We start from the raw sequence: 25,588 nt of genomic DNA, 5'->3' as shown, positions 1-25,588 counted from the left end.
TTAAAAATATTCAAAATTTAATATGAGATCTCACGAGATTTGTTAAAACTATGATGATATATTAAATCGATTTATTTTTCATTTTTCACTTTAAAAAAACTAACTTTTAAAAAATAATTCTTTTAGATAAGAAATATTCATTGATCAAGATAATATTGTACAAATATTTTGAATTATTTTAATATTTTGAATTATTCAAATAAAAATTATATTTATACTATATTGTAGAATTTGATTCAATGCATTTTATACTATTTAAAAAATATATATTGTTCAATAATTTGAAGGAATTATCCAGTTCAACTGATATTTATCAAACATTATCGAATTGAAAAATATTTAATTTTAGGAGAATATTATACAATGTTGTCAAATTATTATATGAAGAAATATTAGAGTTGTAATGAAAGAAATTTAAAAGCGGTTTAAATAACGATATAATTACAATTTTTCCTTCAAATTCTTGAAAAAACTCATGAATATCAATAATAAGTCTTACAATATATAAATTTTTTTATGTTACAACCATAATTGATACTCTCAATTGCGTAAAAAGTAGATATGGATTGTTTGTTAGTGATAATGTGAATATCATATATAAATTATCGTAATTTATTTATATTACAATTTTAATATTTGAATAATTATAGATACATGTTATTTAAGTAATCATTTGCCTCACTAAATGTTAATAATGATTATACATGTATATAAATCAGATATTTAGCATATAAATAATTGAAATCATCGTAATTTACTAAGAAATGTAACATACGATAATTTATATGCTGACACATACACAACTTAATCTTACTTTGTTAATAGTAATGTAAATAAAAAAAACTAACATTTTTCATTAAAATCAACTTTTATATTAATAGTAGTGTAAATTTTACATTATTGTATATTATAATTGCAAGTCAATCTGACTTCAGTTATGCATTTTTTATCTTTTTAAATTGAGTAAGTTAATTGTAAGTTGGTAGTGAACTCAGTAATAATATAGACTAGTACACAGATTTATTTATTTTAATCGTAGGTAACCCGCAGCCGCTACCCTTCGGGTGCGCCAGTACACAAAATTTATTTAAATATAATTTAAAAAATTTGGTCATTTCTGTATTTAACATATATGTTAATTTTTAGTTTTTTTTTTGTAAACATACTGACGGCATTCTACAAATTAAGTTTAATCATTTAATTTTAAACGTACTGACTAACTTGTTTTTATTGATTTATTAAATACAAATTATACAGTACAAATAAGAATATATATATTTTGCTTAATGAGCTATATTAGAAACGTTGTTTAATTTGGTAATGTATTGTACGAAAATAATACACATTGATAAACAATCAACTTGTATTTGATATACGTTAAATATTGTACAACATTTATAAATAAGAAAACAACTAAAAATTGTATAATTGCATGATGCATAAAAAAATTCTAGAAAATGACATGTGTCTCGCACGGGTTATTACGCTAGTTTTGTTAATGAGGAACAATATTTTCACACTTAATATTATATAAATTAAAAATATTATATATAAAATATTAATTTTAATATTTATGTAATAAATATGTATGTATTAATATATAGATTTAGATTTAAACATTTAAATCTGATATAAACTCAACAAATATAGAAAAAGGCTTGTAAACTCAACAAATATAAATATACAAAAAGGCAGATACAAATATCTAATTTTTTTGCTCACCAATAATATGAGTTAGCTAACAGGAGGTCGGAGATGCTATAATAGTTGAGATTATCAAAGTATAATTAAATCTAAAGAAATAGTGCGCAACTATTATCAGCACCAAAAAAAGAAACCGTAGCTTTATTATCATCGTCTCCTAATATCGCTAGTCGTGGTTTGCAAAAAACGTCTGACATTAATGTACTGATGTACGTACACATATCACCCCTGTAGATATCATAATTCCTCCATCATTTTACTGTTTTCTCCATTCAAAGCAGATCGGAAAACTCAATTTCCGATTCTTAATCAGTAGACATTAAAACGACGTCGCCGGAGATATGCAAAGCCGGGGATCCAGTAACCGCCTATCATCATCATCATCATCCAGATTCCAATCGCGAATATTCACACTAATGCTGTGTATGTTAGCTACCATGGCTTCCTTTTATGTTGCTGGAAGGTTTTCACCCCCCCCCCTCTCTCCCTCTCTCTCTCTTGTATACTTGTATGTGTATGTTGTAACATTGTTGTGTTTTTAGGTTCTGTGATTAGCTTTAGAGCTGAATGTGGCATTGTTTAACTGGTTTGAGATTTATTTTTTAGTATTCGTATTGGTATTGTGTTTGTGGAGATTCTATATGCTTTGTGATAGCATTGTTGAGATTTTAGGTTTAGAGAGATAATAGAAATCTTTTACATTAGTTGAATTGAATTGTGTGTGATTTACATTAGTTGAATTGAATTGTGTGTGACTTAGTTTTAGTGGCTTAAGTTTTAATTCTTTGTGTAGATTATGGCAAGATGCGGAGAACAGGGTGTATGTAGTTAAGGAGCTAGACAGAAGAGTTGAACAGGTAGTGTTGTTTTGTGTGGCCACTTCAGGTGTAATTGATTAGGATTTTCGTGCTGCACTGAAAATTGTTCTCGTTCATGGGATTATAGATGAATACTTAAGTACTCTCAGTTGATGATTTTTAAACTTACAATGCGACATTAGAAAATGCACATAATATTCAGTATTGAATTACAGAAGTACTTTAAGCTTTATCTTTTAATATGGTTTTGATTTTGGGATGATATCTCTAAATTTTTGTTAAGTTACAAGTCAAGTCCAACGGTATCTTAACAAGTTCCTTATGTTAGAATTAATATTAATATAAATATTATTTCTATAGTTTGCTTTAAAAGAAAAATCTAGAAAAATCTTCAAGACTTTTCAGTTTGTGACTTTTCACTTTGGAGCCTTTTTACCTCCTTGTATTAATGGTGTCTTTTGGCCATTCTTGGAGTTACAAGTTTGAGCTCTTATAAAAGGAGGTCTCCCCCTCATGTTTGCACACACAAAACAATTTTCCTCTCATATAGATATAAGTATATTTTTGGGCAATGATCAAGAGTGTTTTCAATCTATTTCTTTGTACTACACCAAAGAAATAGAAGTCGTGTAACCTTGGAGGTTGATTGCCAAGAGGCCGTGTGTACGTAGCGGGGCAAATTCAACTTTAGACCAGTGTTAATTCACGTCACGACTCCTTCATTCTCTCAAGTTCTTTTCGGTTTGCTCTCTTCTTTTCTTACACCTTATAACTATTATAAAATATTAACTCGTGGTGATTTAAGACATGATTTTGAATTTGAACTCCAACAATGATCCTTATTTTCATTCCTTATTATTATAATAATAATAAATTTGAATGAGATATGAAAGGAAAAGAGAGAAAAGAACTAAAAAGAAGAGGGAGAAATCAATTTTTTATTGACAAAAATGAAATAAGGGATAACTTGTGATTCCTTAAAGATAAGGCATGAGAGAGTTGTCTTAGTGATATAAGGAACCACTAAGACACTGTTGGAGTACATTTTTTTGTCATATTTCTTATATTTGGAGTTAAGAGCATGTTTAAGGGAGCTGTTGGACTTGCTCTAAGACCTAAATAAGACAAGAAGTTACAAGAAAGACTTACCAGGATCATGTAATATATTCTAACACTCCACTTCACTTGATAGACCCATTTTGGCCGAGATTGGATCACTTGGTACCCATCTTTTGGGTCAATATTTGCACTGGGTGTCCAAATCTGAAAATTGAGAAGCATGTAGTTATGAATCATATTTTAACTTCTCTAAGTAAAACAATGAGGCTATGCCTTTATATAGAACAAACTGAAGGAGTTACTACCTATTTCAATACTGACTATAGTAAATATAAATTTTGTAATAATATAACTTACTGCCTCTACCTTAGTTTTACTGGAGCAATTATGAAGAGAATGATGTCACCGTCGTGACCTAAGCTTGTTAATGTCATGATACCAATCTGATATTTAACAATTTTGTTTTGACATTTATCTTCCTCGAGCTAAATTAGACAATTAGTGTTCTGCTTCCAGGGGAACACTGCAATATCAGTTGATGACACATTGAAGATCATAGACTGCAGGTACATTGATAGGCAAAGGAGCTTATCATTTTTTGCTATTGGGGATGTTATCTTTCTTTTCTGAAGTAGAAATGCTGCAGGCATTAATTAACAGCTTCTGATTTTCCAGGGAAAAACAGAAAAGACTAGATGCCCTTCAGCTGGAGCTGGATAAGGCTAGACAGGGAGGATTTATTGCAAGGCATTTTACAGTAAAAGGTGGATCTGGTAACAAGAAAAGGCTTTTAGCTGTGGTAGGGATCATTACAAGGTTTGGCCGCAAGAAAAATCGAGATGCGATTCGCAGGGCCTGGATGTCTACTGGTAGAATACCCTACTTTTTTGTGAGATTAATGGCTTTATTCGTTTTGTTGTGTAATACTCAAAAATCTTTCGCGTATGTAGTAAGCTTAAGATTGTTGATGAGTGTTGAATGCAACAAAACTGATTACCTACTTAAATATATGTATATAAAGTATACACAGAGATTGTTAAAGAATTATATCCAAGTAAATATTATAATAAATTTGTAAATAAATTTTGGGAGTTTTGACTAACAAATTACAGTGAGACAGATTAAAAAGATTTATTAGCCCCTTAACCTGGACTGTGATTTTAATCCAGTTAAAGGTGTCTTGCTTTAGATTTGTGGATAAGTCTCTACAAGGTTGTTTTCATAGGATAAAATGCTAATCTAAATCTGGATCATGCAGGTGCAGCGCTTAAAAAATTGGAGGATGAAAAGGGCATAATTATACGATTTGTGATAGGAAGAAGGTTTAAATATATACAATTAATATAATAAATAATTTATTCAAAGAAACTACATGCTTTCATATATTTGATTGAATTTAATTTTCCAGTCCGAATAAAGGTGACCGTCTGGAGAAGGAAATTGAGCAAGAAAATAAGCAGACCAATGACATCATTATTCTTGTATGTTAGCTTCTTTTTTGTGTGCTTACTGTTTGAACTTAATTTTTTTGCCTACACAATCTATGAAGGTAATCTGTGCGGGAGCCTGCACATATGCACGCACAGGTTACTTTAATGCTATATGTAAAGGAAAGGAAAGGAAGTCCTTGTTTACCTTTTTTGGGGGGTAATGGACTAATGGTCAATTAAAGAAATTTAAATACTCACACACTCTACCTCCATTGTGGTTCGAACCCCCGATCCCTTGTTACCCAATTAAGAGGGATATTTGATAGGCTGTACCAAGCTATTCCTTGTTTACCCTTTGTGGGTCTCAGTCATTACAAACTTCTTCAGATGCTCAAATGTGTAGCATAACAAGTACTCTAGATGGTAATCGGAGCAACAAAGTATTTAGCATTTAGTTCTTTAACTGATCTATGACATGATTGAGGACATCGTCAAAAAAGAATGCCTTCTTAATTCTCAAAGAGCACATCTTTGAAGCTGCTAGTTTAAGACCAATTGCATTTTTTCTTTTCTTCTCTCATTATTTTGGCCTCTATGATATAGAATTTTATTTAAGTAATAAATGTTATTTTCTTGTATCGTAACAGAAAGATCACGTGGAGACTCTAGAAGAGTTATCAAATAAACCAAAGTTGTTCTTTATTCATGCGGCGGAGCACTGGGATGCGGAGTTTTATGTCAAAGTCAATGATGATATTTATGTTAATATTGGTATATAGTCTATGATGCTCAAATAACTTCTTATATTGTGTTTCTGTGTTACCATATTGTAGTATTTTGGTTCTAGGTTTATTCATTATCAGTTAATAATGTAAGTTTTCTATGCTTTTCATTCCATGTCCTCAAAAAATAGGATTTTTTATATGCTTCAGTAACATCCCCTGCATTGATAGACGCTACACCAAATATCTTTGCACTTTGCTCTTTTCCTATATCATCATCATCATATAAGCCCTTTGATGGAGGATACAAATTTGAAAAAAGGAAAATTAATTCTTTTTATATTTTACACAACACAATTTTGGAAAAAAAATTGAATTATGCCCATTGTTGTAATAATGGGATATCATTGCTGTATAGATTCCCTTGGAACAGTGCTTGCTAATCATTTGGATACTCCGCGTGTTTATATTGGATGCATGAAATCAGGCGAAGTTTTCACTGAACAGTGAGTCGCTATTTGTATTATCATAAATTAGAGATGCCCAGTCAGTCATCACTTGACCCATATGTTTTAAGATGTTCCTTTTCACCTGATTTCTACAGGACTAACAGATGGTACGAACCAGACTGGTGGAAATTCGGAGATGCAAAATCGTGAGTAACTACATCAGATTTTATCCTTGCTTGTGTCTGTATTAGCTATCAGATAATTTTTTTTTCTTTAGCGTCCACTTATATTGCAAAATTGTGAGTATAACTATATTAAAAATCTGTGATTGTATCTGTATTAGCGTCCAGATATTGTTTTTTTCTTAGTGTCCACTTCTATTAATAGTTACTACTATAAGAGGCAGACAAGTAATTGCAGGTCATTGTAATGTTGAGTATTTGACTAGAATGCTCTCTCTTCCTAACTATAGTTTCATTGGACTCTAAAGTCTAGCCCATACTTTTTGCAATTATATGTTAATTTGCACATGCAGAATATAGTTAAGGTATGTGGATCAATATGTCATATCAATGAAATATATTAAGATTCCTCATTCAATTGTAACATATCTTCTAGATTGATTGTGTAACTGTCCAGTATATAAGTATATGTTAGGTTTACATTGTAAGTGTTCAAATTGATATATCATTCACAAAACCTAGCAACTCTCAAGGATATCTATCCATCCTTTGAGAGAGTATTGTAATCAGTTTTTATTCATTACTATAAAAGCTGTTCTTTCTATTGAGTTTGTTAATTCGATTTGATTGTTTAAACTGTATTCACCCCCTCTACAGTTGATTAAAAACTTAACAATTAGTATCAGAGCTTGTTGTTGATACACAAACAGTTTAATAAATAGACTAATGGAAGGAAGTATGTATTTTAATATTTATTTGGACTATTTGGATAAGGATAAGTAGATGCACTATATAAAATGCATGTCAAAATTTATAATTTGAACCAATTTGCACCGCCAAATGTCTGGAATTTGTAGATATATTTATAAATTAATTACTAAAGTGTGGTCAATGGTCATGGTATGACTTGAACTCTTGAAGTATTTATGATCCTAATATTTCCTCTTAGTGCTGCTGCTTATTCTTTTGAATTTTGTTACCAGTAGCCTACTAATGTCTTTATTATGCACAGATACTTTCGGCATGCTTCCGGTGAGATGTATGCAATATCACGAGCATTGGCTCATTTCATCTTAATTAACAGGTAGAGTGGCAATTTTCATCCTCTTTACCTATGTAAAGTGCTAGTCATAGATGTTCTATTTAATTTTGCACTAGTTATGATTATTGGCAAGTGATTTATACAACCTTGCGCTGAAAGAAAAAGAAAAGGGGGAGTTATATGGTCGTGTTAGTGCAAGGATCATGGCACTATTAAAGGCTTGTGGAGCGAATTAGTTGTAAATTAACATATTATGATTATTTCAGATCAATTTTGCGTTCATACGCACATGATGATGTCAGTGTTGGATCATGGTTCATTGGTCTTGATGTAAAACATGCCAAGGAAGGGAAATTTTGCTGCTCTCAGCGATCATCAGGTTAATCTCTCCCCATCTGCTCTACGCATAGGCACATGCCAGACTAGCATGATGTTGGCACCATTCTTCCGATATAATGTCTAACCTTATACTTGGAAAAGGTGATCACAGTTAATTATTTATCTTCAATCCTCTTTTCTTACAGGGGCTGTATGTGCCGCTGCATGATCCAACCAATTTTTTTAACATGTATGTCACTTTACATGTGGTAAAGAGCCCGATTTTACCTTCAACAATATAGAACCTAGCCGGCTACAAATTATTGAGTGTAGGGCTCTATTTTGAGCTGTGATGTGCATGTGAAGTTGAAAGTAGAGGTAAGAGCTTCAGATGCTGGCAAATATGCTGATCACAGATATTTTTGATTTTTGGAAGATTGGTATGATTCTTTTCAGTGTACATTGTATTTTGAATGGATACCAGATCTTTGGCCACCTTTGTATCCATTATTTAATGGTATATATTGTTTCCCCTCCTGGCATTGTCAAATTTTAGTTACAACTCTCCTATCATATAATCAGGATTCACCGTAACTGTAAAGCTTGGTGGAGTTCTTGCCTGTTCTCTCTCCAAATAGACGGAATTAGTTTGTTACACAATATCACAGTTGTCATTTTTTTGTACAATTGTGAAAATAGAATCTCTGCAAGTTACAAGTACCCAGACTCTCAGTACTCGGACTATAACATCCAATCTGACAACCAAATGTATATCGGGATCTAATAACCCATCACAGGTCAGTCCGAAACAAATACCCCTCTTGTAGGATCGACGTCCTCATCAATCTCACAAACACACATACAAAATCCGGGCCGTGCCTTTGCACTTCCGGCCGGGTAAAGTTCTGATACTATTTATAATATTCAGGCTCACAATCAAATCCAATAACACATTACATGTCAGTCCGAAAAAATTAGCGATTTGATACATAGTAGTTGTTGACTTGTATTTATAAATGACACAAAATATTACACGACACTCTGCGCGATCTGCGAGAGTTGTGCATTGTTCGTGTGCCAGACCTTTGACTCGATTATTTCACGATTCCCAACTTTAGATTCATTAATATTATTAATTTAATGGATAAAAGTCATCCACTCCCAAAAGAAGCTATATAAATAAATATTTTGTTTGAATTAAATGGATATACTCATCTAATTTGGATATTTGAATGTTGAGTCGAGAGAATGGTATAAGGCATAGTCACCAACCCTTTGTTGGCGATACTTTTAAGTATCTGACTAGCACTATAGCACTAGTTTTTAACTTGTGAGTACGCAAATTGTGCACAATTGAAATTAATTTTATAATGTTATCAATTTGTTATATTTTTTGAAAGGAAATAAAGAACAGAAAAGTGAAGAAACGAAATTTAAAATTTATTTTCAGTTCTTTTTCTGAAACTTAACCTTGACAAATTTTTAAAAGTAAAAGGCATCCATCCACTAATAAAGAAAAGAAATGAGCAGCAAGGCACTAAACCAAGTTACAAGAACTTGTCCCCACTTCTCACCATTTCAAGCTACATCACCAATCTGTAAAACCAACGTCAACATAGTTCCTGTCTTTCGTACTACTCCTATCTTGTTCATTCTATTTTGCTTTTCAATTCAAACTCACCATTTTGTGGAGATAAAGACTGCACAAAACAGTACTATGAGAAAAGCAGATAGTTTTCTTCTATCTTCCTTAAGAATATTATTCTTGAATTTGTAATGCAGCCCATAAGAAAAAGAACAAAGAAAAAAGCTGATATTTTTTATTTTATTTTATGTTGTTACCCTTTTGATCAAAGCACCTATTTCAAATTCATTACCTCCCGTCTCTTTAATCTTATGTTAGTTTCCACATATTCCCACTTTACTTTTCTTTGAATTTGAAGTATCTTTCTTTTGCATGTTGTCTATATATATGCTTTAGCTGTAACTTGTTCGGTTGCTCCTAGTAATGCTCAGTGTTTTAGGATTTCTATTCATATGCAACTCAACGGGCAAGAAAATGAAGGAAGTTTACATGTTTTTTGTAATTTTCTTGGCGGGGTTCTTGTTTTTTAAAGGAAATGCTAATCTTTTTGATGGTGATAAGAAGGCATTGCTCGAATTTTTGAGTAATGTTCCTCATTCTCGTTTTATAAACTGGAATGAACAAATTCCTGTATGTAATAACTGGACTGGAGTAACATGCAGTGAAGATGGGTCTCGTGTAATTGCTCTCCGGTTGCCTGGAGTTGGTTTTCATGGTCCACTTCCAGTGAACACTCTCAGTCATCTCTCAGCATTGCATATTTTGAGCCTCAGATCAAATGGTATATCCGGACCTTTCCCTCTTGATTTGTTGAATCTTAAAAACTTGACCAATCTTTATCTTCAGTCAAATAGCTTCTCCGGTCCTTTGCCTTGTAATATTTCTGTTTTGAAGAATCTTGTTATCGTCGATTTGTCTAACAATGCTTTTAATGGTAGTATTCCTTTTTCTCTATCAAATTTGCATAGTTTACAATTGTTAAACTTGTCGCATAACAGGCTTGCTGGTAGTATGCCAAAATCTTTTCAAAAATTTCCAAAATCATGGTTTGTTGGTAATTATATTTCTTTGTCATATTCGCGTCCTATTCATAAGCTCCATGGATTTCCTCCCTCCATTCTACCAAACCCAAAGCCTAAAAGTGCCGGAAAGCTAAGTGAGAGAGCAGTAACTGGAATTGTTATTGCTGCTTGTGTTCTTGGGCTTATTGGATTCATATTAATGTTGCTCGTGTGCTGCTTGAAAAGAAAAGATGTAGATGTGTTCGTCAGCAAGTTGGAGAAAGGGAGAATGTCACCCGCGAAGAAAATTTCACAGAATGAGGATGCCAATAATAAGTTGGTTTTCTTTGAGGGATGTAACTATATATTTGATTTGGAGGATTTGTTGAGGGCATCTGCTGTGATACTGGGAAAGGGAACATTTGGTATGGCTTATAAGGCCATATTAGAGGATGGGAGGTCTGTGGTGGTGAAAAGGTTGAAGGACGTTAGTGTTAGTAAACGAGAATTCGAGCAACAAATGGCGCTTGTAGGAAGTATCAAACATGAAAATGTGATTGAGCTGAGGGCATATTACTACTCCAAAGATGAGAAGCTTGTGGTATGTGATTATTACAGCCATGAGAGTGTAGCTACAGTGTTGCATGGTATGTTCTTCAAATTCCTTCATGAATATTATATCATCAACCTGGCTTCTTATATTTGTTGTTAACTTACTATATAGACTACCATGTTTTAAGTTTTGGAATTAAATTCAATCTCAACAGCTTACTACTGTTTGACTTCGATTATTGATTATATCCTTGCATAGTCTTAAGTTAATGGAAGAAAAAATAAATCATAAACTTGGTTTATAGATTCAAAGCCAGCTACAGTCTTTCCTTCAAATTCTTTTACTGAGAAGGTTTGTATTAAGCTGATTACTAAGATTGTAACTTGTAGTTCTTGAAGACTGATATTAGAAAGTTATGCACTTTTGTTGAATGTCAACCATTTTAGATTCACTATGTTCCTGCTAACGGTTTTCAGCAAGAAAACTTGATGAAATTCGTAGAGCTAACACTTTTTTTCAGGTAAAAGGGAAGAAGATAGGATCCCTTTGAGTTGGAAAACTCGACTAAGGATTGCAGTTGGTGCAGCAAGAGGCCTTGCACGAATCCACAGAGAGAACGGTGGAAAACTTGTCCATGGAAACATAAAATCCTCCAATATCCTTTTAAACTCTCAACAATATGGCTGTGTTTCAGATATTGGTTTGTCAACCATAACGAGTCCCCTGGCTCTACCTATAGCTCGTAATGCTGGCTACCGAGCTCCAGAAATAATAGATACCCGAAAAGCCACACAACCTTCTGATGTTTATAGCTTTGGTGTTTTCTTGCTTGAGCTCCTCACTGCTAAATCCCCTATTCACCATGCTGGAGACGACGACGTGATATCTCTGGTTCGGTGGGTCACATCAGTTGTTAAAGAAGAATGGACTGGAGAAGTGTTCGACTTGGAGCTAATGAAGTATCCGAACATAGAGGAAGAATTGGTGGAGCTACTACAGATAGCGATGTCATGTGTAGTAAGATTTCCAGATCAGAGGCCTAAGATGGTGGAGGTTGTCGAAATGATTGAAAATATTAGGCCACCTGACAATGAGTACCAGGGATCTTCCGAAGCCAAATCTGAAACTTGTACGCCAACCCCATTGCTTGCTGCCACCAATGGTCCGATATGAGTGACAAACTTATGTTACTTTGATCAGGTTTTAGGTTGATGCTCTGTTGCTGCTTTTCACAAACTCAGTGAACACAATTCAGCCAGATGTATTTTTCCTCAATTGTAATTTTCAAGGCATGGTTAGGTAGTTTGTGTGCGTTGGCCCTTGTTTGTTATTTCCATCCGTTGTAACTACTATTATCACTTGAGTAGTGTTACCACTAAAACTTGTAGAATCTACAAAAGTATGATGTTCCTTTTCGGCTTTAGCAGCTTCATTGATTTAAAACAAGAACATGACCACAGGTGAAATGTAATCATGTACTTGTATGTTATAAAATGCATAGTAGCATTTATACAAATTTATATTATCATTTTTAAAATCATACATATCACTAATTAAATCAATATTATTATTACTGATAATATGAAATTCCTAGATGATAAATAATTATATAAAGAAATATCTGAATATAAAAAATGAAATATAAAAAAATCGTAGGACTTACCGGCTAAATTTTACATAATACTAAATTGACAAATTTGTGTTAATCTCTGCCTCTAAACACAAAAAAAGAGTTTATAATTATAAATGTATCACATATTTTGTGTGATTAATTCATTTCCATAAAAGGAAGTGGGACCCAGCAGGTAGATAAGACCAATGGGGGGACGCAAAGAAGACGAGACTTGTCTCTTAATTATTCTTGGTTTGTTTACAAGAAATTTTTCTCCATATCTCTCTCTCTCTCTCTCTCTCCCTCTCTACCTCTCCTTCTAACAAGGCGAGGATCTTCGAGGTAATATATCTATCTATCTATCTACAAGCGCAAAAATATGTATCTATCTTAATATCTGTATTTGTGGATGTGAATTAGTTGATCTGGGGTTTTAATTTTTGTAGGAATTGGGCATGGCCTCTAAGCGGATCTTGAAGGAGCTCAAGGATCTGCAGAAAGATCCTCCCACTTCTTGCAGTGCTGGTATTTATATAATCCCACTTTGCTCGATGTTCTTTATATGCCTGTTTGTGTCAATAAAGTTTCGATTTTTATTCAGCCTTTTTGTTTCTTTCTTGGTTTGAATTGATATGTTCTGTGGGTTGTTAAGAAATGTTAAATTTGGTTAGTTGTGACTTGTGAGAGTGTTGCGTTAGGAGATTTTGTGTGAAACTTGAGTAATACTATATGGGTTGCTGTTGAAACTTGAAATTATGTGAATTTAGGCTAGACTTTTGGGGATTAGTAGTTGGTTGTATTTGGATGAGATTATAAGTGTAGATAAGATTTTTGTACGTGGGTCACGGTGTTTACTGGAAATTGAACAATTTGGGTGGATTTAGTATGGAGTTGTTTGATTTAAAGAAAAGATTATTGGCTGTTTGAACTTTGAGCTCTCTTTTGGTTTTGTTGGATGATTCATTAATGTATTTTGTAAGCTAGTAGATTAACTATAGGGCATAGGCTCACAAGTCAGTGGTTTATATTAGATACCTAAAGCCAGCTGTGGTTGGCATATGGATGCCATTGACACTATTATAACTTGCTGATTTCGTGCTGCATTTTATTCCTTTTTATTTATTTCCTTTTCATTTTTTTTTTCAGGCCCTGTTGCTGAAGACATGTTTCATTGGCAAGCAACTATCATGGGACCCCCAGACAGTCCGTATGCGGGTGGCGTGTTTCTAGTTACCATTCATTTTCCACCAGATTATCCTTTCAAGCCACCAAAGGTAATTAATATTGCATTTTGCATTATATGAGATATATCAGTCATGTTTTATTCTGGTATAGAACTGAAGACTGTCGCAAGAATCCGTAATATTAAGATTTACATCTGTTGGGACTTGGTAAAGAGGGCTTGTAAATCTGCGAATTCTGCAATTCATTACAATGGGGGCGATACTCCCTCTTTTGTGCTGTATTTTTTGAAATGCTTTCCAAAAAATTGATGCTGGAATCGAGGCTGAAACTGCTAGCCTTGCTATTCTTCTTCGACCACCTGAATAGATGAGAGCTTACATATTTCTATAGAACTGCTTCCTTTACTGCATAAATTTCGTCTACATGGTCCTAGGTGTTGCAGGCTTCTTCTTGGCATGGGTTTTGTTTCATTGAAGTGTTAAACTACCAGTTTGCTCTGGTTTTACACAGCCGTTGCATGACCATTGTTGAGAGATTAACAGATTCTATGACCTTTCTGTTCTGGTTTGCAGGAAACAAGTTAGATCTGAATATCTGATTCTTGACACAAGTATTATGTAAATTGGACCTTAAGTGATGTTTGAGTTGGAGAATTTTGTTCAATTGTGACAGGCTACTCATGGAAGGTTGCATCTGAATAGGACCGAGGGCACGGAATAGATTGATTTGGGGCATTAATTGGTGCCATTATATGAATTTTAGTCTGAAGACCCTTCAAAGGTTTGAGGATAAACACTTTTTAATGGTTGTGTAACCATTTCATTGGTCTCCAGATAGGTTTTGGTTTTAGTTTATTTGGATGTGCCTGCAATTGCCAATCAGTTGTGCATGTGCAGTATTATCTTCTAGATTGAAATAGAGTAACCTATAAATATGCAATCGTAATTACATTGCAATAATGGTAAGGACATTCAATCCTTCACTCTAGTTATATACTCCGTTATGTAAGTTGTGTAGAATAAGTTTCTTTCACAATTCATAGTTCAGATAATATATTTGAAAATAGCTTACGCAGTGCCTAATAAAAGATTTGGTAACACTCCTAGCTCCTAAATATGGGGTAATGATTTTTCTCATTTTATATTGAAGCTGTCGTACAGTTATGGTAGTTGTCAGCTATAGTCTTGTGTTTTCTGTAGTTGTCTTGGTATCGTGCATGGTGCCCATATTTGAGCCAGCATTCGGACTATGCTCTTTTAGATCTTACAATCCACTTAAAAACAACTGGATGTAGGGTTCTTGTCTATGTTTTTTTATTACTAGACAGGATACTGTTTAATATGTAAATTATTCTTACTCCGCTATTCGACTGTGCTTCATTTTTGTGTCTAATTATGTGCTTCTGAGCAAGAAATATTTTCTTTTGTGTTGCAGTTTCTTTGTTTCTTATATACGATTCAATTGAATTTTGCAGGTAGCTTTCAGAACTAAGGTTTTTCATCCAAATATCAACAGCAATGGCAGCATTTGTCTTGATATTTTGAAGGAACAATGGAGTCCAGCTCTTACTATATCCAAGGTTATTGTTTTATTACACTAACAACTTTGCATTAATGAACCTTAGGTGTTACTAAAATCAAGTTAAATATTGTTTTACATTTAAATTTGATTGTTCACAATGAAAATATTGATAGGAAAGTAGGTATAAACCTTAGTCAATAATAGTTTTATATTTTAAAATACAAAATGATACTCCCTGCCTCAGAATATTATTAAATTCTATTAATATAATTGTTGATTTAATAATTTAGTCCTCATACTTATTATAGTGTCAATGCAGTAGTATTACCAAACCTATCTAGACTACAAATTAGATAAGATTACTATAATGCCAGTTCCGAAAGATTTAAAAGATTTACTAAACTCTGTTTGGATTTAGGAATGTTGAAATATTCAAAATAAATAATATATCTAAAATATATTATTTATATTTTGGGAGAATATTTATTTATTTTAATCAAAAAAAAATTCTACTATTGGTTAATATCCTCAATAATTTAGATTTATCAATAAAATTTTTTATCAGCTTTTGAGAGAAATTAAACAGTTTAAGTGCGTTGAAAATAGATTTATTCAATCAAGGTTATTTTTTTGAATTCTTCTTGAGATAAATTAAATACTCTCTCACATACAAATCATCAAAATTTATATATCTATTTTCGTGTCTATATATATATATATTCTCTCATATTCAATATAATTAAATAAATATATTTCGAAGCTATTTTATCTGAAAATGAAAACTATTTTCTAGTTTTTAATATATTCAGGAGCCCAACCCAATCATTCTTCTCGGGCTTAGTCCATTTTATTTGAAATTGATATACTTGTTTATATATTTATATATGTTCTCAAAATTTATTTTTAATGAACCCAATCCGTGTACAAAAATCGGTCCAAGCCTATTTTGATTAGTCAGCCCAACTCATTTTAATGCGAACACTACAATCCTGGTCGTGTTTTGTGAGATCTAACCTCTGTCGTTCGTACTAAAAATATATACTCAATTAGGTTTTTACAGTTCATGGTTTGTGTATGCGCCTCTCATTTCTTTCTCATTTATTCTCAAAATATTATGAACAATAATAGTACGAACGATTTAATCACGAAATCGAAATGCTTTTGATCGATACACCAAAGTCTTGCATATAATTTGATTAATCTCATTTTCACTAATCCATTATTGAGCTATTTTTGCGATGATGGAAAAGCTGCTTTTGAGGCTTAAACGATGGAACTCTTAAAGAATTCCTATCGATCCTTATAGAATTAACTCAATAAATGGATTATGAAAAATAAGATTAACAGGATTATGTGCAAGACTATGGTGTATCGATCAAAACCATATCGATTTTGTGATTTAATCGTTCATAATATTTTGAGAATAAACGAGAGAGAAATGAAAGACGCATACACAATCCCTGTAAAAATCTAATTGAGTATATATTTTTGAGTACGAAAGACAGATATTAGATCTCACAATATTCGGACGTCCAGGATTGTATTGTAGTGTTTGCATAAAAATGAGTTGGACTAATTTTTGTACCCGAATTGGCTTCATTAAAAATGATTTTGAGAACATTTTGATTTATAAACGAGTATATCAATTTTAAATAAAATGGACCGGGTCTGAGAAGAATGATTGGGCTGGGTCCTAAATATATTAAAATCAGACAATAGTTTTCATTTTCAGAGAAAATAGTTTTTGAAATATATTTATTTAATTATCTCGAATACATATATATATATATATAAATTTTGATGATTTTTATGTGAGAGTATTTAATTTATCTCTGAAGAATTCAAAAAATAATCTTGGTTGAATAAATCTCTTTTCAATTTACTTAAACTGTTAATTTCTCTCAAAATCTGATCAATAAAAATATTGATAAATCTGAATTATTAAGGATATTAACCGATAGTAATTTTCTCAAAATATAAATAATATATTTTAAATTTATATTATTTATTTTGAATATTTCAACATTACTAAATCCAAACGGAATTTATTGAATCTTTCAGATTTGGCACTATAGTAATCTTATTTAATTTGTAGTATTGTTTTTATTAGGTATTACAGATCACTATTAAAGTTAGGCAAGTAATGTTGAGCCATGTCATGTAAATTATTCTAAAGAGATTAATTGAGAGTGGTTAAGGGCTGCGTTAAAGCATTTAAAATCTCATGTTCTAGGACTCACATTTAAAATTGATATCATCCCAACGGTATTAATCTTTCAACAGAAATTTAAAAGTATGATTAAGAGTACGGCAGGTAAAATTATGTAAACATTTTGTGCACAAGCTTCATGTTTGTTTCTTTTATACAGGTTTTGCTATCAATATGTTCGTTGTTGACGGACCCAAATCCTGATGACCCTCTCGTACCAGAAATAGCTCACATGTATAAGACGGATAGGAACAAGTACGAGACAACTGCCCGAAGCTGGACTCAAAAGTATGCCATGGGTTAGCGTGGTCCTGTGTGATAGGAGGGATTTCTTTTCTTGTCTCTTTCGTGGACATGTTTTCCTTGTGGCTTGGGATTTTACTAATATGCTGTATGAATGAATGAAAGTGATCTGTCCGTTGTAAGATGGATCAGGAAACTTTGGGAATTCTCCCTGAAGCACAATTATGTTTTGTTTTTGTATAAGAATATGTCTTTACAAGAACAATAGTCGTGTGTTTCTTGTTACTTTTATTTTCTGATTTAGTACGAAGATATTGATAATAATTGTATGTAATATGGTTTCCAATTTTCTTTGTTGGGCAAAGAAAAGTTCGAAGAACTTTCAGCAACTCTCTGTATGCATCTGTCTGGTTCCACTTCATACCATGATTTGGCCTGTGTGACTGATTTGACGAGCATCACATATTTGTGACAGATTTTCTCCCAAAATTAGGATATTAATTAATTCGATCTAGATAATACTTTAAAAAAAAATTACATTTTACAACTTTCTCTTGGAAAAGTTTTGAAAGGTGCCCAAAGGCCATAAACATATCGAATACATTGATTGTACATCGAAAAAGTGTTCTTATTTAAGACTAAAATTTCACTAATTAAATTTTAGTGAAAATCGAAAAAATAGATGGACGATTAATAAAATCAAAGAGAAGCCTAGTCTTCAATCTTCATGTTGTTTCTACCATGTCCTTGGGCAATCAATGGAATGTTTGCTTTTAGATCTCTTCAAGGGCATGTTTTATATCTGAAAAATCTGAAATAGAGTAATGCGAGATGTCTCAAAATAAATTTTGAATAACATGACAAATTTAATTGATAAGACTCATATTAATACATGTGAGATTTAATTTATTTATAAAAAAAATAAACGACAGCTAGTTGATGCATATTTATTTGAATACGGATTTGGGATTTTGGCTTTCTCTTTCTCACCTTTAATTTAAATACGGATTTGTGAGTTTTGGCTTTCTCACTTTTAAAATTCAAATTCTTTCTTGTGAAGACCTCAGTCTGGTGCTGGGACGCCAGGTTCTACAAGTTGGCAAATGAGCATCACATGCTGGTGAATTTCAGAATCTGTGTTTCTAGGGGGGCCGTGAAAGCATGAACGTAGCCGGGCCTCACTGATTTACCAGACCCCTTGTTTCCCGAACAATGGACCAAAATGTCATTTCTGAATGTTAAATGATCCAAAATGTTACTTTTGAAAATAATGACCCAAAATATCATTTTATAACGGTACTTCGTCTTACATTTGGTATTTTTAATGCAAAACGGTACATAATGTATCGTTCTGGTACTTTAATTTTTTTTTTTAATTTTTTTAAAATGTGCAAAACGGTGATTGAAGTAGCGTTTTGGCTCAAAACGGTACATCATATAGCGTTTTGTACCAAAACATTACTTTATCTACCATTTTGCGCATAAAAAAAAAAATTCAAAATGTCAAAACGTTACACGAAATTCCGTTTTAGGTGTTTTGTATAAACGGTACACGATGTACTATTTTGAAGTGACAATTATGGTCATTTTTAACCCCCAAGTGTTCCCCTCGGTTGTTAAAATAATACTCCCTCCGTCCCAATTTATCTGTCCAGTTTGACACTTGTACTTAATGCACATGCCTTGATTCATACATTAAGTAATTTATTTTAAATTATGAATTTATGTATTTGGCAATGACATTATATACAAAGTGGGATATTGACTATAAAAGGAAACCATGTCCGAAGAATAGTTTCGGGTGATGATGTCCTCTTAAAAGCTCATAAAGATAATTGTGATTTAGTCCCGAAGGCAGATTTATTCTTGCACAATTTTAAGGTTGAGTGGATGATCAAGGATAAAAGATGTTGATTAATTTAATTGTCTGAAATTAATTTAATTAATGGACATGCGATATCTTAAACATGGGGAATTTAATAATTAAATAATATGAGAGTTGAATTAAATATTTAATTTACGGAATTAGGAAAGGTAGTGTAAATATTAATTCTTTAGTGAATTGAATTAATATTTAATGACATTGGGTTTGACCCAGAATGTCATTAGGATGCCCGAACTAATTATCCATGATCCCTACCGTAGCCTATAAATATTCTAATTCTTCTGAAGCCAAAGAGAGGTGCGTGCATGTATGTGTGAGATCACAGAAAATAACATCCTAGGGTTTGAGAGAGGCAAATGTTTTTCTCAAGGAGCCCGTTGAAGTTTTGGATTTTCGGAGCTATTAGGAGAGGTAAACCTTGGGAGATCGAAGCCCACACTTCGTCCAAGGAAAATCGAGGAATACAGTAGAAGACGTGGATTTGAATCGCTTGCTCCGTGGCGATTAAGGTTAACGTTCTGTTCAAACTCTCTATCGAATATTCATATCGAAAATGCAGGGCCGAGATCCCGTTGTCTCAACAATTGGTATCAGAGACAGGTTCCAGGTTCTTCGTTTTATGATATGAAGTCCATGTCATAATTATATGTACATTCATATAGTGGTATGCTTGTATTGATTATATGATGCAGGTTGTTATTCACTATTATGGCCATGCTTTAATTACGTGTTTGGATCCCACGTGGTTTAATCGTGGTTATTTTATCATGATTAAGATCCCACAGGATTTATCGTGGTTTTGTTGTAAATCACGAGGGTTGAACGTGATAGTCTTTTCTATTCTGGTTTTGTAATCTTGTAGTCTCAATTTATAATTGATCAAGGTTATGATCTGGTGTAATAGAATATGCTTATTCAGCTGTATTAAGTTTTATGTAATTGTTCGATCAACGAAACTGTAAGAAACAGAGATTTTCCGCTGTTGCATTCTGTTTTCGGGGAGCTTCGCTGTTTTGGCTGCATATTTTGCATACGATGTCCGATTTGGGCTTACAATACCTTTTCGGAAATGGAAGAATGAGAGAAAGATGCTACAATATATCTAATTATCTATTGCCTTAGTTTTCAAGTCCATCTGAGGCTGTTTGGGAGTTCAACCGGGCTCCCGAAGATTTTTAGAAATTTTCGAAGGATGAATTTCAGGACATCCGTTGATGAGGACATCCTTTGATCAAGACATCCGTTGATGAGGACATCCTTTGATCAGGACATCCGTTGAACAAGACATCCGTTGATCAGGACATCCGTTGATCAAGACATCCGTTGATCAAGACATCCGTTGATCAGCTTATATGAGGCCATAATAGTGAATGAGCTTTATTAGTTTCTGCTGATCTTGATTATTGCTACTATGTGTTTCTTGTCTGTGTTATTATTCCATGTGATACTAACCCCAACATGCTAGAATGACATGGATATATGAATGTTTTAAATGCTTTAATCATGTTAGTATGCTGCTATGTTATGTGTTCTTTGTTGTTTACATATTACATGTGGAATTCGAAGAAATAACATAGGACGATGCATCTAGATTAAAATCCTCAAAGTAAATACTAAGTGGGAGAGGGAATTGATATGAAATCAAATCCCATGGTCTACATTATTGTTTGTATGTAATTTAACATAGAGACAAATATAAATTATGTATACGTCTCCCATCGTGACATGTATTTTATGATGTCTAGAATGATAAGGAGATTACTAGAACAAACTTCTTAAATTAATAACGAATATTGGAAGATATACATGTCACCCATCGTGGCGTACTAAGTTTCATAGATTTCGGATAATTATAAGATACCATTTGATGGCATCTGATCTAATTATGATTTAAGATTTGATAATGGTATACAATTAGCTATGAAAAATAATATTGACCACCCCAACGTGGCGTATTATTTAGTATAGGACCGAAATAACATTTAAAAATTAGGTGGTATACATGTCACCCATCGTGACGTACTAGAAACTTATGGTGTTTAAATGTTAGCATTAATTTTAATAATTATTAGAGGAACCAATAGGAATTAATATTTAATGCACCCTTTATTTGTTATATGATGTTTTTATGCATGATTCTCAGGATATAATGGGGTTTAATCGACTGTTCACCATACTTAAGGATAACAAACTTACCGGACCTAACTATATTGAATGGAAATGAAATTTGAACATTGTGTTGACTGCTGAGGAGTACAAGTTTTGCACTTATGAACCAAAGACAGATCAGTCCGTTGTTGATGCTCCTGAAGATGAGAAAGTGTATTATAAACGGTGGATTAAGGCTGATGAGATGTATCGATGTTATATTCTGGCAGCAATGTCGGGTGTTTTGCAACATCAACATCAGTCTATGGCCATAGCTTCGGATATGCTCTTTAATCTCAAGGAACTTTTTGGAGATCAGAATAGGGATGCTAGGCAAGTAGCCATGAAGTCTTTAATGAAAACTCAGATGACTGAAGGAACTCCTGTAAGGGATCATATTCTCAAGATGATGTCTCATATGAATGAGATAGAGATCCTTGGTGCTGAACTTGACGGGGAAACCCAGATTGACATTGTCCTTATGAGCTTGCCCAAGAGTTTTGAGCAGTTTCACTTGAATTACAACATGAACAAGAGGTTGTATAGTCTCGTGGAACTACTGACAGAACTTCAGGCAACTGAAGGATTATTTCGGCAGAGTGTTCAAGTGAATGTGGCTGAGAAAGGTTCTTCCTCTAAACCGAAAGGTAAGAAGAAGAAGAAAAAGGCCCAGATATAGAAAGTTGCGAATGCAGTGGGAGTTCAAGGTGGTGTGAAAAAGCCTAAGGGAAAGTGCTTCAGGTGCAAGCAGTCAGGTCACTGGAAAAAGGATTGTCCTCTTCCTAAGAAGATAAACAATACTGGTATGTCTTTTTCTCTAGTGACAGAAACTTATATAGCGGCTGTATCTAAGAGCACTTGGTGTGTAGATACAGGAGCCACTGATCATGTTTGTAATTCTATGCAGGGATTTCAAATATCCAGAATGCTTAGAGATGGTGAGATATACGTGTTCATGGGAGATGCTATAAAAGTAGCAGTAGTTGCAGTAAGAGTTATTCATTTATCTTTTGGTTCTGATAGGATTTTGGTTTTGAAAAATTGTTTTTATGTACCTTCGTTTAGAAGAAATCTAATTTCAGTTTCTAAGCTTGCTATGGATGATAATAATGTTTGTTTGGATCGTAATGTTTCTATTATGATGAATAAACGAATTATATGTTCTGGTACATTGCAAGACAATTTGTATATAATTAATCCTAGTCAACCTGCATTGCAACTACAATATAGGGAATTAAACAACACGTCTTCTACATCAATTAAAAAAAGGAACCTTCTAGTATGAACCAAACATATCTTTGGCACTTGAGGTTAGGTCATATCAACATAAGAAAGATTCAAAGACTGGTAGTAGACGGGCCTTTAAGCTCATTGGAAGTGGAGCCATTTCCAGTTTGTGAATCCTGCTTGGAAGGTAAAATGACTAATAGGCATTTCAAGGCAAAGGGGAATAGAGCCAAAGAAGTGTTAGAATTGGTTCACACTGATTTATGTGGACCCATGAATATCCAAGCAAGAGGTGGTTATAAGTATTTCATCACATTTATTGATGATTATTCAAGATATGGGTACGTTTATTTGTTGCGCCGTAAGTCTGAGTGCTTTGAGAAATTCAAAGAGTACAAATCTAACAGAGAAATGACTTGGTAAAAGTATCAAGTCACTACGATCAGATCGTGGTGACGAATACTTACTTGGAGAATTTAGGGAATATTTATCAGAGAATGGGATAGAATCCAAGTTGACTGCACCAGGCACACCCCGATAGAATGGTGTAGCAAAAAGAAGGAACCAGACTCTTTAAGAGAGTGTTAGATCGAAGATGAGTTATTCAAATTTACCCAAGTCATTTTGGGGACATGCCTTAGAAATAGCAGCTTATCTTCTGAACCTAGTACCTTCTAAATCAGTTCCTAAAACCCCCTTAAAATTGTGGACCGGGGACAAACCGAGTCTAAAACACATTCGGATATGGGGTTGTCCAGCACATGTGCTGAACATGAACGCGACTAAGTTAGAATCTCGTACAAAAGTAAGGTTGTTTATAGGATACCCCATGGGAATGAAATGTTATTTATTTTATAGTCCAAAGAATTGGGATGTCATTGTAAGCACCAATGCTAGATTCTTAGAGCAAGACTATATAATAAATCACAAACCCATGAGTAGTGTCGTTTTAGAGGAACTAGTGGGAGGGACAGATAATACCCAGAAACTGATAGTACAAGTAGAACATCCACAACAAAATGCACAACATGTCACTAATACCGCACGAGTGCCTCGTCGTAGTGGGAGGGTTGTTCGTCATCCTGATAGATTCATGTTTTTGGGAGAGTCTTCGGACTTGATCTCTGGTGAACAGGATGATGATCCCTGGACATACGAAGATACACTGCAAGGCAAAGATGCAGATCTTTGGAAAAAGGAAATGGAATTTGAGATGGAATCTATATATTCTAATCAGGTCTGGGAGCTCGTGGAACCACCCAAAGGTGTAAAACCCATTGGGTGTAAGTGGATCTACAAGAAAAAGAGGGGATCAGATAAAAAGGTGAAATCCTGGAAAGCAAGACTTGTAGTGAAAGGGTATACTTAGAAATAAGGTATCGATTATGAGGAAATCTTTTCGCTAGTGGTCATTCTTAAGTCAATCCGTATTTTTTTTTATCTATAGCAACTCATCTCGATTATGAGATTTGGAAAATGGATGTGATAAGTGGCATTGTATACCACTTAGAACGTCTTATAATGACTTGAATTGATGTCTTGAAATCAAGTATTTTGTGTATTTGATGCATTTTTCTAGTATTTTTGCATTTCAGGGTATAACTTGCGTATGTAGGAAGAATTCATGATAATAAGCCTAGGGAAGTACTTGGAATCAGTTGCGTGAAGTTGTGCGAAGAAATCAGCAAAAACAGGACCAGAAAGAAGAATTTTCCAGAAAGTGCTGAGGCGCCCGCCTGGGATCTGGGGCAGCCGCTTAGAAGCTGGGGCGGCCGCCTGGGGTCGATAAATTAAATTCTGATTTTTTTAATTCATGTTCTATTGGGATTCTGAGACTGCTGATTCTTGTAGACTTCTATATAATTAATCTTCAAAGACGTTTAACAAGTATCAAGCAACAAGCAAGGAGCAAGGAGAGAAGATTAAGAAAACCGTTTTAGCACACCGCAATGAAGAAGATGAAGAATACGATTTCTTGTGATTCTTTTATTCATTGTAACAGTGGATGCTAGTTTTCTTTACTTTGAACCTTAATACTCTTGTGACGTACTCTGGTTTTAATAAGTATTTTATTAGTTTATATTGTCGTGTTATTATCATGATTTCATATGAACCTATGGTAACGATGAGTTCTATCATGGGCTAATCATGATCATGGGGTCGTAGTGGATTTACTATGGATTTCTTTAGTTAATTGTTTAATACCTTGGTATGTGATGATTGTATGATATCTAGCATAGGTTGTGCTTATTCGTCTTATGTGCGTCGCGAACATATAAGATGGCCTGTTAATCTCTTGTGAAGCGACAATAAATCTTGAGATTTAGAACTTACCATGCTAGCATAGGTTCATGTATTTATATGCATGATTAGTGGGTAACTCTAACCGTTTTACTTGCCCTGTGTAATCATAATGAATAACTTGCGCTTAAATCGTTATGTTGTCAAATTCTGTAGACATATAGGGTCTCAACATTATTGATGCCTATTCAACTTCTATCTTAATTGTGGATGCTTGGTAGAATGGTACTTGTACAACGAAAGTTGGCTTTTATCAGTTTCGTGTTGTTCGATTAATATCATCACCGTTACATGCTAAGGGTAATAACAATAACTATTGAAGGAAGTAGTAATGAAGTTATAATCTCATGTGTGCTTAATATTGTTAATTCAAGTAATAATTTAAGTGTTTTAT

General features: G+C 33.4%; 3 protein-coding genes across 3 annotated transcripts; all 3 read left to right on the top strand.

The window, feature by feature from the left end:
* The first annotated feature begins 1,782 nt into the window (after window positions 1-1,782).
* On the top strand, window positions 1,783-8,260 carry LOC141667156 (hydroxyproline O-galactosyltransferase HPGT1-like). Its single transcript, XM_074473542.1, has 12 exons — window positions 1,783-2,167; window positions 2,498-2,561; window positions 4,098-4,147; window positions 4,257-4,450; window positions 4,840-4,903; window positions 4,990-5,062; window positions 5,659-5,782; window positions 6,152-6,239; window positions 6,338-6,388; window positions 7,377-7,448; window positions 7,673-7,785; window positions 7,931-8,260. The coding sequence occupies exons 1-12, from the start codon at window positions 2,046-2,048 to the stop codon at window positions 7,951-7,953; spliced, it is 1,038 nt and encodes a 345-aa protein (XP_074329643.1). The 5' UTR covers window positions 1,783-2,045; the 3' UTR covers window positions 7,954-8,260.
* Window positions 8,261-9,418: 1,158 nt separating this feature from the next.
* Window positions 9,419-12,364, top strand: LOC141663826 (putative inactive receptor kinase At4g23740). Its single transcript, XM_074469658.1, has 2 exons — window positions 9,419-10,957; window positions 11,384-12,364. The coding sequence occupies exons 1-2, from the start codon at window positions 9,733-9,735 to the stop codon at window positions 12,034-12,036; spliced, it is 1,878 nt and encodes a 625-aa protein (XP_074325759.1). The 5' UTR covers window positions 9,419-9,732; the 3' UTR covers window positions 12,037-12,364.
* Window positions 12,365-12,663: 299 nt separating this feature from the next.
* Window positions 12,664-17,979, top strand: LOC141665928 (ubiquitin-conjugating enzyme E2 10). The gene is made up of 5 exons (XM_074471915.1): window positions 12,664-12,817; window positions 12,922-13,000; window positions 13,622-13,749; window positions 15,135-15,239; window positions 17,551-17,979. Exons 2-5 carry the CDS (start codon window positions 12,931-12,933, stop codon window positions 17,692-17,694), a joined length of 447 nt encoding a protein of 148 aa, XP_074328016.1. The 5' UTR covers window positions 12,664-12,817; window positions 12,922-12,930; the 3' UTR covers window positions 17,695-17,979.
* The last annotated feature ends 7,609 nt before the right edge of the window (window positions 17,980-25,588 follow it).

The sequence above is a fragment of the Apium graveolens genome, chromosome 6, assembly GCF_009905375.1.
Source record: "Apium graveolens cultivar Ventura chromosome 6, ASM990537v1, whole genome shotgun sequence".
NCBI classification, from domain to species: Eukaryota; Viridiplantae; Streptophyta; class Magnoliopsida; order Apiales; family Apiaceae; genus Apium; species Apium graveolens.
Note: the sequence above shows the minus strand (reverse complement) of the source record. Positions and strands in the feature narration are given on the sequence as shown.